The 16,154-nt window shown below is 37.6% G+C and overlaps 1 protein-coding gene across 2 annotated transcripts; it reads left to right on the forward strand.

Annotated features, from left to right (window-relative positions):
- Positions 1 to 93: 93 nt before the first annotated feature.
- On the forward strand, positions 94 to 15,698 carry TRMT6 (tRNA methyltransferase 6 non-catalytic subunit). 2 transcript variants are annotated; one of them, XM_082306182.1, is made up of 11 exons: positions 94 to 221; positions 2,493 to 2,620; positions 3,036 to 3,145; positions 6,096 to 6,187; positions 6,276 to 6,359; positions 7,569 to 7,693; positions 8,972 to 9,333; positions 9,574 to 9,659; positions 12,890 to 12,992; positions 13,076 to 13,162; positions 14,530 to 15,698. In XM_082306182.1, exons 1-11 carry the CDS (start codon positions 121 to 123, stop codon positions 14,701 to 14,703), a joined length of 1,452 nt encoding a protein of 483 aa, XP_082162308.1. In that variant the 5' UTR covers positions 94 to 120; the 3' UTR covers positions 14,704 to 15,698. The 2 variants fall into 2 exon arrangements, with proteins under 2 accessions (XP_082162308.1, XP_082162309.1); XM_082306183.1 differs by lacking the exon at positions 14,530 to 15,698 and adding an exon at positions 13,508 to 13,851.
- The last annotated feature ends 456 nt before the right edge of the window (positions 15,699 to 16,154 follow it).

The raw sequence follows: 16,154 nt of genomic DNA on the forward strand, positions 1-16,154 counted from the left end.
GGCGGCCCCTGCCATTGGCGGGAGAGCGGCGCATGCGCCGCTCTCCCGCCAATGGCAGGGGCCGCCGGCCCCCGCGCGCTGGCCGCCCCCGCGACGGAAGGCGCACGAGCGGCTGTAGCGATGGAGGACGGCCTGAGGCCGGGCCCGCGCATTTGTGAGGGGGATTGCGCCGTCCTCAAGCGGGACGACGTATTCAAAGCGGTACCTGTGCTACGGCGGAGGTGAGGAGCCGGTCTGGGGCTTTCGATCCCGCTTGTCGCCTCCCCCCTCGGCCAAGGTTTGCGCCTTCCCCTCCCCCCACCCCTCCGTGAGGCGATTCCAGCGGCCGTCGCGCGGCCCCAGCTGAGGGAAGGGGAGTCCTGGCGCGGCCGATGTGACCCATAGCTTTCCTGGCGTGCCAGTCAGAAATAACGGCCTCGCTAGGCCCATGTGACAGGCAGCGTGAAAAATTTTAATGCTGTCTCCTTTCCTGTGACGAAAAAAACCCCGGAAGATCTGGCTGCGGTTTTTGTAAGAATTTGAAAGATATTTAATATGGTTTTGTGTTGTCATTGTCAAACTGGTGCCGATTGAATAGGAGAAAAGGCGCAGCAGCCTGAGAAGCATATCTTCATCATACTTATTTCGCTGTGGCATGTAACTTCTGTGAGATGCAGCATTGCTTTGTTAATAATAGGGATTGGCTTCAGTGTTCTCATCGGTGTTAGACTGTAGGAAGATGCTAGCTGTCCGTTCTGGGTAGTTGCTGCTTTGGAGAGGATGCTGTGAAAGGTCTCCTATTTCTTTTTCCTAGGCCAGCTGGCATAGCATGAAGTGCCTGCACCCCAGCAGGAGATACTGTAATCAGTGGACACAGTCTGGTCTCTTTCCATTGCAGCATACAGTTTTATAGTGTATAGTATGTATAGTTTATGTGTAGAAGTCAGTATTGGGTAACGTGGCCAGACATCTGATTCAGTAGCATGGAGATTTAAAAGTACTATGCTTGAATAAGACTGGTTTAAAAATAGCATAGCTCGGACCTAAGAATTTGGGAGTACTGGTTATTGATAGGCTTCATGTTCGCCAGTAGAATCTGGCACCAAAATCAGGTAGTTACTCTGTTAGCCTGCAGAGCACTGCCAAGATCGGTTCATTAGGTCCCTCTTCAGTTTTTGTTTAAAACCCCTATGATAAAAGAAAGAAAGAGTAAAAAAGTCAAAAAGTAAATATTGGTATAGGAAATTAAATAATTTTTGCATTAATTTTTTCTTTTCTATAATCTGATTAGGGTAAGGACACTCCAAGAACATGTGACAATAGCTGTGGTTGGATATTCTGTTTAGAAGGGACATCAAAATGAAATTTGAGCACATGCACACAATTTGTTATCTATATAAATTCTTTTAAGTCATTTCAAGTCTTTTATAATCATTTATTAGTCTTTCAAGATCTGTGTTGGCAGAGATTAATAGACTTTACATGAGCAAGTATAATGTTAATTTTTTATTAAGAGGGTTTGGTAATATGTCTGACAAACCTTTTTATTCTTATGCTTTATTTAAATTCTGCATTGTATTTTGGGGTACAAATAATATCGTATTTAAAAGATATGCATGAATTGTCTACTTCAGTCAGTAGAAAACTGGAAATAACAAAGAACTCAATCTTTTTGCTCAGCTTCAGAATTAGTGATGAGTATAATAGGCATAATAAGAGCTCATATCGGTACATTTTGATTCAAATGTGAGTGCGGCATAGACCTGTGTCTATGTGTGACATAAACAGTACCTGTTCCACCATAGTACCTGTTTCACACCTGACTGTGTGACATAGTACCTGTTTCATTTGAGGAGATTGATATTTCTCTGGTCAGCAAGGAAACCTTTGTAGGTCAGCCTGAAAGTTAAAGGCTTTGTGGGTCCTTTTTTGTGTGAAGAAGGAAAAATGCAAACCTCCCTTAGGGCAATCAAAATGAAAGAGATGATAATTTTTTTTTTTTTTTTTTGGTATTATTAAACCATGTAGGATTACATGACACTGGTGTATGTTTTCTTCATAGTCCTTTGGCAAATGTTATTTCAAAGGAGCTCTGCAAAATACATGTTCATGCTCATCTTTTTGCACTAATCTGCATGACCCAACCTAGATTTCATGTACTTTAGATTAATTTCATTCTTTGCCTTGTTCTGACTTTCTCTATCAAAAATGGTACTATATAATTCAAGTGCTATATCCTTGTTTTATCTGCCATTTTAGAATTCTTTTGAACTGAAAAAAAAATTCTTACTGTATGCTCAATTTAAGTTCTTTGTTCTTCTCCTAACCAGTTTCAGTTTAATGTGGTTTTGTGATTAATAGTAGTTGGTGTTTCACTTCTTATGCTTGTCCTGGTTTTCTTCAAGGATATAGATAAAAATGGCATATGTGAAGCTATAGTTTACTTTCAACTATTGTGGGTTTCAGACATAGTAAAAATAATGCTTTCAATATCATTAACTTTATTATTTCAGAAAAATTATTTTTGAGAAGCAGTGGTTCTATCTGGATAATGCCATCGGACATATTTATGGAACTACATTTGAAGTAACCAGTGGGGGAAACCTCCAGCCAAAGCAAGAGGTGGAAGAGACTACTACAGGTATTACAGAGGATTGACTAGTGTTTGGAAAAATGAGTTCTAATTAATGTGTTTCTTTGATAATACCAAAGATGATGGAAAAGCTTTCTATTAATCATTTGTTAACTTAACGTTACTTATATTCTTTCTGTCATAAAAGTGCATGGTTTTGTCTTGATCTGCTGTTTCACTAGTCCTGTAACAAATCAGCTTTTTAATATGGGAGAAAATCTGAACCTTAGTTGGGGTGAATATATATACTAAGGTTTATTTTACATATTACATTTCATTGATTGCTTAGGCAATACTTTGCAAGGCCATGAAGCATGTGGGTTTAATCCTGAGAAGTCTGCTTTCTGTGAAACTAAAATCATATGTTTTCCAACTTAAAGATATTTAGAGCTAGATTTTACAAGTCTATATCCTTTTCCTTTAGAAACAAAAGAAGCAGGTACAGATAATCGTAACATAGTTGACGATGGAAAGTCTCAAAAACTGACTCATGATGACATAAAGGCTTTGAAGGACAAGGGTATTAAAGGACAGGTAAAAATAAGGTTTTGGTGTCATTTCTGTGCTACCTTGGTGGTTATATTTTAGTTTATGAAATAGGGTATTCTTTTTATCGGTGCATAGACTTCAGTGCTTTTTCTTTGTTCTTCTGCTCAAGTCATGTGTTTCCTAAAGATCTGTTTTTACAAAAATGCAAAGGCTATTTTCAGAGAAAACTTCATGTAGCGTTGGCAACTTTGTCAATAGAGAGTAAAGTATGAATTTTTACGGCATCAGAAGTCATAACAGACAAAAAGAAATATTAAAACTGTTAAGGAAATACAGCTTGCCTAATCACCTTTTAGTTTTGTTTGTTTATAAGATTCAAAATATTATTTCTGTATTACAGACGTATTAAAATTGTGCAATAACTAAACTATCAAAGGAGGAGGAAAGGATTATGGATAAACACCAAAGTATTAACACATAACACTATGTAACAAATGTACTATCAGCACGCCTCTAGGCCGTACCTACCAAACGCATGTGATGCCTGTGCTTTATCTGCACCTCAGAAGCTAAGAATATTCTCCAGAGATCAGTTCTGTTCTGTTAGAAAAGGGATTGGATTTTACCCCGCATTTTGTCAACAAGAAGTGAGGCCATCTTAAACGTTAATAAACCATTGTAGCCAATTCTGTTCTGCCCATGTTATCAGTCAAAATTCTCTCTCATCTTTGGTTTACTCCTTCTAATAAAAATAAGAAATTGCTCATGCTTACATCAAGTTCATCTCCTCTTTGCATCTTGCTGTTTGCTGCTGCTCTTCAGAGCAGCTGTTCTGCTTTTGCCTGCTTAATGGGTCCAAGGAGTTTAGACTGGCATTTCTTCTGTTCCTGTGGTTGTGCTGCTCGTGGTGTTCTCTCTTTGAGAAGAATGTACTAATCAGTCTGATAGCTTTGACGTTTTCTATTCATTCTCATTATCTGTGGCAGAAGATCATTCTGGCTTTTCTGTATGTCCTCAGCATGTCTGTGCCATACATCTACCATACTGTTATTTTAGATTATTAAAATATCTTACTTCGTTAATTCTGGCTTCTGAACTGTACTTGAGTATTCATTTTAGACTGTGTTGTATTATCAGTAATAGATATTATTCTTCCATAAATGTCTGGTAAAATTTGAACTCATGTTTGTGAATGGCATGTCTTTGTGATGCAGGCTCACTTTAGAGATTATTCTTTGAAATAAAGCAACCGCAATGTTAATGGGGTTTGATTTTTCCCATCACTTCCCAAATCCTTCCCAGGTCCTGAGGGATAGGTGTTAGGATGCAGACACGTACAAGTGGCATGTACTCCCAGGGCATTGCATAGTGCTGCAGCTTCCCTGTGGCTTGTTTTGCTTACCCTGCAGAAATACTCCCCAGTTTCCTTGCTGTAAATTTTACTGGGGGGGGGGGGGGGGGAGGAAAGCCACCAAAAACTCAAATAACCCAGACACTGCATTTAACTTTTTCCAAGAATAAAGCAAAAAAAGAAAGATGTGCTGTTTCATGCCATTAATAGTACATTTTAAGTGCTCGAAGGGCTTTAAGAAATAATGGCTTGAAAAGTAGCAATAGAATGTGAGAAGTACTTGTACCGCTGTATTTTGGAGCAGGTTCTTAAAGTGCAACGGGAGACGCAGTGTCCACAGTGAAAATGCTCCTTTTGTCATTCCCTGCCACCACCCTCTCCAAACTCCTGTGAGGCGAGGTTATACCATTGTTCTTCCTACATGTTTAATAGAAACTTACAATTTTAGCAGTTAAACTACTTTGATCACAACCAAAGTAGCACTCTGCAGCATTTGTTCTTGTATCGCAGACATGGGGACAAACCCTGAGCAATGAAAGCTTTTTTTCTGTTGGAGGTCTTAATGATCCCTCCAGCTGGAACCTGAAAGTATGAGGAAGAAGAGTTGGATTGGCAAAAGGAGGAGATTAGGAGACCAGGAAACAAAACCTGGAATTCTGGGGAAATCTAGGAGCTAGAGAAGAAAGAGGTCAGGGGGACTACTGTAGGAAATAGTAAATGCTAAGGAGTTTGACATCATGCAAGGAGCTGGTACAGAAGTCTAGCACAATTTGGAAAGCAGAATAAATTAAGTGGGGTAAGGGAGATGTCTGGTAAATAGCCAGCGTATAGGGGAAGAACTAGCACAAGATGGAAAAAAAGATACCCTCAGAGATAGAGATGCTAAAGTCAGACAAGAGACCCAAAGAGGGAGTTGGATTAAAGTAAATATTACATATGACATCAGGTTCTTTGGTTTGGTTTGGTTTTGTGAAATATTTTTGCCGGTATAGCTTCACACAGGACTTAGGGTACTGTCATGCAAGCCAGTTACTATGGGGAATGTTAGACTGACAGAGTATGTGTCAGTTGTTCCATAGTAGCTGACAATAAACATAACTCTGCCTCATTCTAAATAAATTAAATTAAATTAAAAATAGCTAATCACATAGAGAAAGCAGGGTAGTCTCCTTGACATTCAGCATAGGATAAGAACACGTAGGTACTGAGGCTTCACAGTAAGAGCTGAAGTAACGACTTGCTGATTCTGAAAGGAACAATCCTGGTGTGTGTTTGTTTCTGGCCATACAAGTCTGCCCTCTCTCATGAGTTAGTTCTGGCACCTACCCGACTCCTTCCCCACAAAATATCCTGTTTCCAGGACAAGCATTTTCAGTTTTATCATTTTTATGCTGGCATTATGTAGTGAAAAGAACACCTAGAGGCAGAAGTATATGATTAAATTCCTGCACATAATCAGTGTAGTGCCTCAGTTGTCACGTTGATCAGTAGAAATTTACTTTGCCATTAATGTCAGTAGAAGTGTATGGTATACATGCCTCTACTGGAAGATAGTATTTTCAGTGTTTGTTTAAAAAAATACTATATATGAAATGAATGAGAAATAAATACCAGCTATAATAAAAATAAATTGTCTCTTCCAAGGAAATAGTTCAACAGTTAATAGAGAACAGTACAACATTCAGAGACAAAACAGAATTTGCTCAAGATAAATACATAAAGAAGAAGAAAAAAAAGTAAGTCAATTTTAAAATCTGGAAAATACTTAGTAGTTCTCTAATTTGTTGAGCTTGAAATAAGACTATTACTCTGTGTTTCTTACAGATATGAGGCAGTTATTACAATTGTGAAACCATCCACTCGCATTCTTTCAACAATGTATTATGCAAGGGAACCTGGAAAAATTAAGTATGTTTTCATTTTGTTTCTTTTTTCATATTATAACAGAGAGATATTTTAATATTTTTCAAAATACCTGTATTATACCGAGTATATAATACTCCTCACATCATCTTTTTTCCCTGTTAATGGAAAGATTGTAAATTAATGAAAAATAATGTTGATATAGAAGAGGAATCAATATGCTATTGCAGTGAAAACTCTCTTGCATGCAGCATCAGCTTTTCCCATTTCCCTACCACCACCATCTTGCTAATTACCTGTGTAGACAGAGGCTCTTGGCATTTGCAGAGGAATCTCTTATCTGTTGTTGGTCAGTGGCATACTGTCTCTCTTCTCTGGCTCAGTAATCAAAATAACAAGCCACCTACCAGAAACAGGAATTTTTGTCTTTAACATGTTAGGGAATCAGATCTTCTTCAGTCAGAAGTCTCCAGAATTTAAAAACAAGTGGTTAATTTGGGGGGGGCAGGGCAGAGATCTAGCTGCGTTTGATTTTCGCTTACCTAAGTTAAATGATACAGTATTCCAGACATTGTTTAAGAAGGACTGATTTATTGTTTTTGAAGTAGTAAAAGTAGATCTAAGATGCTGAGACTGAAAAAACTGCTATTTGTGTTATTTAAGTCTTCTCAAACCTTTTTCCTTCTCCTCCATTTGGCTTTATTTATCTATTAAGATTAGTTGTAATTTCCTTGGCCATCACTGGGCCTTGTCAGTGCAGGCGCTGCAGTCGGTAGACTTAGGTTTTGATCCTGGATTGCGGGTGGTGTATGCTACTGCAAAACAGGTGAAAATCGCTGAGGATACATTACTGGATTAGGAAATGCGTTCAAGTATCGTTTGTTCTTCACAAAACTGACATGTTAGAGAGAACAACAAAAAATTGAAAAGAAGTTTAAAAAATATTTTGTCTGACTGGCACAGCACGAGATGTGCACTTTATGATGTGCATCCTACTTCATATCCTGCTTTTGCTATTTTCATGTAAACCTAAACGCTCATGCCCTGGTAATTTCTTGTTGGCTCTGTTTCTAGTGCTTCTTTATTACCAGATGGTTAATTATAAGTTTCTGCATGGTGTCTCTGAAGGCCACTGATACTGTTTCTGAAAATCTACCTGTAATCCAATTTTTTTTGACAGGGTCCTGATAATACACAGTATTTCTAACTGTAAGGAAACTAATTTGGTATTTCTTAAAACCTTCTGTCTTCTAGCCACTTGCGATATGACACCCTGGCTCAGATGCTGACTTTAGGAAACATCCATGCTGGCAACAAGATGATTGTAATGGAAACATGCGCAGGCCTTGTGCTGGGTGCGGTGATGGAGCGAATGGGAGGCAAGTAACACGGTAGCTTTAGTAATGTACAAGCTGAGGGCTTACTTGAAACTTAAGAAATACACATCTCTGTGATACTTTTAAAAGGCAGTACTTTAAAACACTTTCTTAGTTTTTAAAATTGACTTTTACTGTCTCCGGTATTCAAAGAGATACTTGTTTTTTCCATTGGAGAAAATTGTATTTTGCATGTTTCAGTTGGATTTATTTTTCACTATTTTAAAAAAATAAGAAATTTAAAGTTGATATTACTGTATGTAGATCTGTTTTAGTTTCTGTCTTAGCATAATGACATTGTGTTCAGAAAAGGCCGTAAGGAGCTTGTATGCAGATTCTTCCCAGGCACCTGGAAGTCCAGGAAAGTGAATGGCAGAAAACAGGAGTAATAACACTGGAATTCAGACAGCCCACAGCACTGAAAATGTTGTCATTCCTCTTGTTCACCGTGCCAGAGATTTAACGTCTGCAAAATGTGTATTTTAAAAGTAGTATATGACGTTTTCTTGAGCGTATTCTAAGAGAAGTTTGACTTGTTTTTTATTTCTCAAACTCAGTTAATTAGTTTCATCATAAGTCATTCAAAGACACTAAACAGAAATGACAATTATCTTCCAGAAGACTGGAAAGGTAGGAAGTGTGATGTAATATTGTGGACCCAGATGTGCTGTCTGTTGGCTGAGAAGCACACGGGCAGTTATACTTTAAATGGTGTTTTTTTCAGCAACTTTTGGCCATAGGGATACTTTCTGAAGTGAATTAAATAAGATGCAATTTCAATATAGCTATTGAAAAGTTCTTTTTAGTATGTTTAAGCATCTGACATCTCTTCCTTTAGAGTCTGGATGTGGAAGAAATTCTTTGCCTATTAATGCTGTTCAAGTTAGCTTTTGTTTTTTATCAAAACCACTCCATAGTTATAAGTAACAAATACTGTAGAAAATTTGTCTTTTAATTCTTAATTAAATTAGCTTTTCTAACAAATTGTCACTGCTTATATGTTCTGTGCTAATCCTAAATACATGTTTAATACGTGCATAATCTTTCAGTTACCTTGTTCTTTTGAGTTGCAGTAACTGTTGTCCTTCCAATAAAGATTTTCTACCTTGAGGCATACTTCAGCAGCCTGTTAAATTTGATGAAGGTTAGATTAAAAGCAGGCAATTTACTTACCTATTCTTAAGTGAATCCTTCATTTAAGCATTTTAGAAATTGAGAAGATTTAAGCAATGTAAGAAATTCTGGCTTTCCAATGTGTTTTTGATTCTTTTGCTCTCACAGGCTATGGATCCATTATTCAGATGTATCCAGGAGGGGGACCTGTTAGAGCTGCTACCAGTTGTTTTGGATTTCCAAAACTTTTTTTCAATAATCTTCATGAATTTCCTCTCAGCAAAGTGGATAGTGTCCTGTCTGGGACATTTTCTACAGAGACCCTGCCTTCAGAACCTGAAGATAACGCGCTAGGGGAAGAAGAAAGCAATGGATTGACTGATGAGAAGCAAACTTCCCTACAGGAAACAGAAGAGGAATCTACTACTGAAGCAGCTATGGAGATCAACCAAGCAGAAGAGCAAGAAATGGATGTTAATGCTGAAGATGTAGAATTTAAAGAGAACAAAGAAAAAGAAGATAAAGAAAATGTAAGAATATTTATTGTGGCTATTCAAGTTTTAGAACGTCTGCATACTTAAAAGTTCTCTCATCTGAATCAGACGTGCTGAAATACAGGTTATTCGGGTGTTAAAATAGAACTCTGGAAGTTATCTTTTGTCTTGCGTTAAGCCATCTAAGATGCAAAAAATGAAAATTCAGTCCATGCAATAGTGGTCCAATATATAATTACCAGTTAAAGTGCAAACTATTTGTTTTCTTGTTCAAAGGTTCGGGAAAAGCAAAGAAAACAATGGGAGAGAAGGAAAAAGCTAATAGAAACTGCTGCTTTGTTGAGAGAGAAGAATGCTGATGGGTGAGTTTGTAGTTAGAAAGGTCTTCTGTTTGAAAACATATCTACAGAAAATAATTTCCTTTCAAACAAATAAAAGCTTTGTTTTAAAAATACCCTATTTTTTTTCTTAATTTTTACAAGCAAGCAGTCAACCCAGATGTGTCTTGGGTCTTGTCTGGCTCTTAACTGGTTGAGATTTTTTCTGTTATTTAAATGGTTTGAAATTTCATGATCTAAAAGTCATAGTTTCCTGACTAGCTATGAGTAAACAGTAAAAAAAAATCTACCCGGTGAGAAACAGAATCCAGGTAGAATTTAATACAAAATGACTGCCGATAAAAATCACAGGATTCTAACTGGCAAAGTAGAACCTGAGGTTTTAAGTTTATTAAATTGGATCTAAAAGTTGGTTGTTTTGGAGTTTGGTTGGTTGGTTTGTTTTTAGAAACTCATTTACTTTTTACACAGGAAAAAATGCATAACTTCATTTTACCTGCTTTAGACAGGATTGATTGTTCCCAAGGAACAATTTAACATGAAGATTTAATATGAGAAGTTTAAAACAAATACGATAAATATATTCCTAGAAATTCAGCCCCACAATAGTGTAAGAGCACTTGGTGGTTGTGACTTTTTCATGATGTTCTTAGCAAATGCTGAAGTGATTTGAGTTAATCAAGTAACATTGATTTAGTTAATTTAATAACATACATATTCATTTTTTCCTCCTAAGAATAGGCTCACTGGGAATAAAGCTGTTCTGCTTGGATAAATTTTAATACATGTTTATTGGTTATGTTTAAATGCTTGTGTATAATTTTTGGTTTTATTATTATGAAATGTTTTAACTCATGCTCATTCATATTTTAGTATATCTCATCTAGCATATTTAAGTGGTAGAACTAGCCTTTTCTATGAAGCTGCAGAGACAGGTCATTCTGTGTTCTCTGAAGCAATAAAACGGTAAAGGAGGTTTGTAAAAAGTACTGCACATCTGTCTGGCAGCAACAGCACCACCGGTGATGCCTGTGGATGACCATTAAGCTGCCTCAACAGTGGCAGTGTTTTGTTACAGTTTTACTGCTGTCTCCTGCACCCATCATTATAATTAATGTCTGTGCATGGTTTGGCAAAGCAAAAATTAATATTTTACTTTACTTGATTCTTCCTGTAGTGTAAAATTTGTAAAATATTTGTAAAATATTAGGTTGTTGATTAAGTTTGAGTTCAAGGAAGCCTATTTAGTATTTGTCTCTTGTTTTCAATCACTTGTCTACTTCTTACGTCCTTTGTAATGCGTGAAAGCTATAACAAATTATATACTTGAAGGGATGAGTGATTTCTTGCTTTAGGAAGTCTTCAGCATGATAGGGAGGAAGAGAGGTTTGTGGCTGCTTGAAGGCACTGTCCCAGATGGCTCAGTCAGGATGACCTTTCTTCAGTCATCTGCCTTTTATAGCCCACCCTTTGTTTAGATTGAGAACCACAGGGTACATACACTGCTAAGCCAGGAAAGATTGGCATGGAATAAAGAAATGCTTCAAACTAACAACTTGGCACGTGAGTAGAAGCAGGCAGGGAAGTTAGGATTTTGTTTTGTTTTGCAGGAGAGAAACGGGGAAAGGATAGGTAAAAGCTGGTTAACATTGGATGTGGGGAGAAAGATTAGGGCTTAATATCAGAGTAGAGAAGAACTGGTCATTAGGTAAAGATGGGCACCAGCTTTAGGAGAATAACTTCGTTGAGTTCCTGAATTTTACAATATTTACTACCTAATGTAGAAGATAAAATTTTAATAAAATTTGTCTTCTGTGCTGTTAGGTGGTAAAACAGTCCTTCTACTAGACCTATTTGTTCAATTCCATTTATGAAAGTTGTTGTCTGTCATAGGTCTTCAAGGGGGAAAAAGGAAGACATTCATTGCTATTTTTCTAAAGATGACTTTTTTAAGATAGACTATTAAACTCTGATAAGATAAAAGCAGAAATGGGTTTATAGACACTCCATGTGTTCAGAATTAGACCACACCCCTCTCTCTACCCTTCCCTGCCCTTCCTCTACCTCTTCCTTCTCCCCTCTCACCCATTACATTGTTTTGCGACTGGCCGGACTACCTGCTGACAGCAATATGTGCTGCCATACGAGAGAACAGAATTTGATTTTTCACGGTCTCTCTCATCTCTCACTTTCCTTCCTGTTGTCTGGCAGAGCTCCTGGCAGTGTCAGTGCAGCACTCCGAGCCCTCTGAGGCACAGTCTGGAGTCCTTTTTCTTTATAGTCTGCTTGGTTAATTACTGAGCACAAATTTTTTGAAGTGTGGATTTGAATTAAATGGCCCGCAAGGCCATGGCCAGCAGAAAACCAAAACAGAAACAACTGTAAAAGAATTGTCTCACCTCTTTACCTCTATTGTATTTAGAAAATTGAACATCCATTTTTACCTCCCTTTTGTTAGGTAAGTTTAACGGTGTCTCCAGTGCTGTACATTCCCCTGGAGACCAAATGTTAGTTGATGGGTTGTCTCATATAGTATCTGTACACTGAAGAAGTAGTTTAATTAGCTCATTCTTTGTGCACAAGTACAACTTAATAACTAATTTACTCAACTATTTGTTAGCATCTAGTTTAGCAGTGATTTTTTTTTATTAAAAGTCTAGATACCTGTAGAGAATCTTGACCATCTGTAAATCCAAGTTATACTATGATATTAAAATGAGGATGGAGAATAAAATATGAAGCCTTTAAGTTGGCAAGGACATAATTTCTTTCTAACAGATTTTTAGTCATGTCCATTAAGGGATTGTTTTCTACTTAAATAACAACTTTTTAATATAAAACTGTATTTAATGAAGATTAGCCAGTTTAAAGAGTCACGACTGAGGTTACATTCTAAGCAACAATTAGCAGTCACAAAATTTAAATTATATTTGGACAATGGTCTTAGGGTAGAGAAAGCAGCATGCAAATTCTTGGGTCACAAGAATTACTGTGGAGCTCAGCACAGCTGAAGTGAGTGCTTCTGCAGTGCATTTAATATACTGCACTTCAGGGAACAAGTGTTTTATCCTCTTAATTATGCAAGTAGGAAATTGTGATTTGTTTTTATATTTGAGGAGTTGTTATAGCCATGAAAACACGCTGATTGGCAACGTTTATGCTATAATTGATCGCTGTGCTAAGTAGGAGAAAATGTCTCTTGATGAATAGGTTTTAGAAGCAAAACACTAACGCACATGAAATTTCTTTTGCAGCTTAATTGTAGCCAGCAAGTTTCATCCCACTCCTTTACTACTTTCTTTACTGGAATTTGTTGCTCCTTCAAGGCCTTTTGTTGTCTACTGCCAGTATAAAGAGGTAAATCAGGCATGTTATTTTAGCTGGTATAGTTCAAGTTTGAGACTATTCTGCTGTATAACCTACTATTTGTTTTTTTTAAGCCATTATTAGAATGTTACACGAAGCTGAGGGAAAGAGGCGGTGTCATTAACCTAAAGCTGTCTGAAACCTGGCTACGAAACTACCAGGTAAGGACTGCAGTAAGTCGTCAAAACTGCATGAATACTGGAGAGCGAAACACTTTCTGAAAATATGTTTAAGCTGAAAATGTGTATAAGCACATGCATTTGTTGTACCTGAAAGCAGTGGGAAAATATTCTGAGGAGTTTTAATGCTTCATTGCAACAATTTCAAATGGAAATTCTTTATTTTCTTCTTCTAAAACATTTCATTTAAACATTTGCTGAAATATTTGTACCACACTGAAAGATTTAATAGTTGTGCTGCTTTAGTGGCCGGACTAAAGTGAGGAACAATTTAATGTCGTGTAAGAGAGGTGTAGCAAAATATTACAAGTGTTTATTCATTTCCAGTTGGTTTGATAGCTGAAAAAAAATCTGTAATGTTAAGAATGGTGGCGACCTACAAATAACACCTTTCCTGGAACTAAAGTAACAAGAAGTTTCCGGTCTGGGAACTGAACAATAAAAACAAGATGAGAGGGGAAAACATCTCCACAGTGAAAAATGTCAGTTCGACTAACTTTGAACAAGATGTTTGCAAATGTGGAGTACCGTCTCAACTATGAAGACGCAGAAGCGTGTCTGATCTCTAAGCAGCTCACCACCTCTGAAGAGGTTCTTGCATTTTACTGACTTTCTCCTTGCCCATAGGCTTCTGGAGTCCGTAAGGAATTATTATTTAGGGGATGATTTAATTCAAGGGTGGCCGTGATTACTGACTATTGATCAGGCAACCAAATTGGGAATGATTAGGAGATTCACAGATGATCATGTTCACACAAGTTAGGCGTGGCAAGGATTACTATGTCCAGGTGCACGTAGGAACAAGTACTGCATCGTCTCTTGGACACACGTAAATCAGCTGAGAGCTGTAATGGCAGTCAAAGCACAGAGGAGGCATAACTGAAGAGTTTTCTGCATTTACAGAAAAGTGTAACGTAGCTGAAAGCGATGGTTCATTGCTATGTCTTACCTTTAGAGTAGCTACGTAAAGATTATAGTGACAGAACTGGAAATCACTGTATTACTTAATGCTTTTTGTTAGACCAGCTGTGGCTTCTTGCCGAGCACACCGGTTCTGAACACATTAATGAGACTTCCATGTATCCCAAACCTTGACTTTATAATTTTGCTGGAAATGCCATGAAGAAGTAATCAGTAAGGCAGTAGCCTGTATTCTTAGGTATTTCTGGTATGCAGATACTTCGCCCTTTGAAGGTAAATATGCTTTCCAAATGGCTGTTTGTTGTGGTGGCTGGAAAAAAAACCCTACGTCTTACACTGTAAGCTTAAATTACACAATTTGATGTGCACATACAGAGTGAGTTGTTACAGATGCTTGTTTGTTTGTTTTGGGTTTTGTTTTTTTAAAGGTCTTACCAGATCGAAGCCATCCAAAACTGACAATGAGCGGAGGTGGAGGGTACCTTCTATCTGGTATAACTGTTGTCTTGGATAAGGGCAAGTCTGATTCCAGTGATTTAGAAGCACTGAAGATGGAAGAGCCATCATCTAAAAGATGCAAAGTTCAAGACCTTCATTGTTAACATTTGAAGAATTCATTTGTTTTTTAGATCTCAGGAGTCCTACTGTTAGTAAAATAACAAGTGTGCTTTCTGTGCTCCTGACAGCACAGAAATTGTACCTGTCATACACCTGTCAGCAAAAAGCAGCAGAACTATGCGGTAGGGAGGATTGTCTCGCTCTTTACCAGTTTACATGATCAGAATGAGAAAAACCCTTGGAATCAAACATCTCGCTGAAAACACACTAACTTCAAAAACAAGAGAAGATAAAGCATCAGTGAAGGCATTCTGTTTGTTTGTTGCCAAAAGTGGATACAATGAAGTAGTTTTTTCAAAGGTTGAGTCCGAATCAACACATTTAACTTAGCTTCCCATTTTCCCAGAACAGCATCAGGGTAAAATGTTCTACGTAGTGATCTGCTCCCACTTTGGACACAGAACCTGGCTGTGTTCAGTAATTTAAGGAATTAGAATGAACAGCAAAAATAATACACTTTTCTTTCCAAAGGAACAATAAAAAGAGAATACTAATACCAGAACTTTACAGCATGGCCTGAAATAAATACAGAAGAGAAGTGTATGTTTGTGTCGTGGTTTAACCCCAGCCAGCAACTAAGCACCACACAGCCGCTTGCTCACTCCCCCCCCCCCGGTGGGGTAGGGGAGAAAATTGGTAGGGTGAAAGTCAGGAAAACTCGTGGGTTGAGATAAGAACAGTTTAATAATTGAAGTAAAATGAAATAGAATAGTAGTAATAATAATAATGTAATACAATAATAATATAAAGCAAGTGATACACGACACAATTGCTCACCACCCACCGACGATGCCCAGCCCGTTCCTGAACAGCGATTGCCTTCCCCTCCAGCCAGCTCTCCTCAGTTTATATACTGAGCATGACGTCACATGGTATGGAATAGCCCTCTGGCCGGTCTGGGTCAGCTGTCCTGGCTGTGCTCCCTCCCCGCTTCTTGTGCACTGGGCAGAGCATGGGAAGCTGAAAAGTCCTTGACTGGTGTGAGCACTACTTAGCAACAACTAAAACATCAGTGTGTTATCAACATTATTCTCATCCTAAATCCAAAACACAGCACTATACCAGCTACTAAGAAGAAAATTAACTCTATCCCAGCTGAAACCAGGACAGTTTGTAAATTAAAATACCAAATATTTAAACAGAATGTCTCTATTAGTATTGCCTGTCATTTTCCTGAGAGTTGTTATATGTTCTTAAGATACGACTATTTTGAAAACTGCTATATGTATATATATTTATTCTACTGTTTTATCCTTCATGATGTGTAGCTTTTTTATTATTTTTTTTTTAACTTTGCATTTGCCATTTCAATTAAACTGCAGCATGTTTTTCCTAATGAGATTTATTTCCTTTTTCTTACTTTTCCCTCTTTTTGGAAAGAAAAAGGTCTAGCAGAGGCTTTAGGAGGAGAATACCCTTGCTGACTGCACCTCGT

The sequence above is a fragment of the Platalea leucorodia genome, assembly GCF_965183815.1.
Source record: "Platalea leucorodia genome assembly, chromosome: 3".
NCBI lineage: Eukaryota > Metazoa > Chordata > Aves > Pelecaniformes > Threskiornithidae > Platalea > Platalea leucorodia.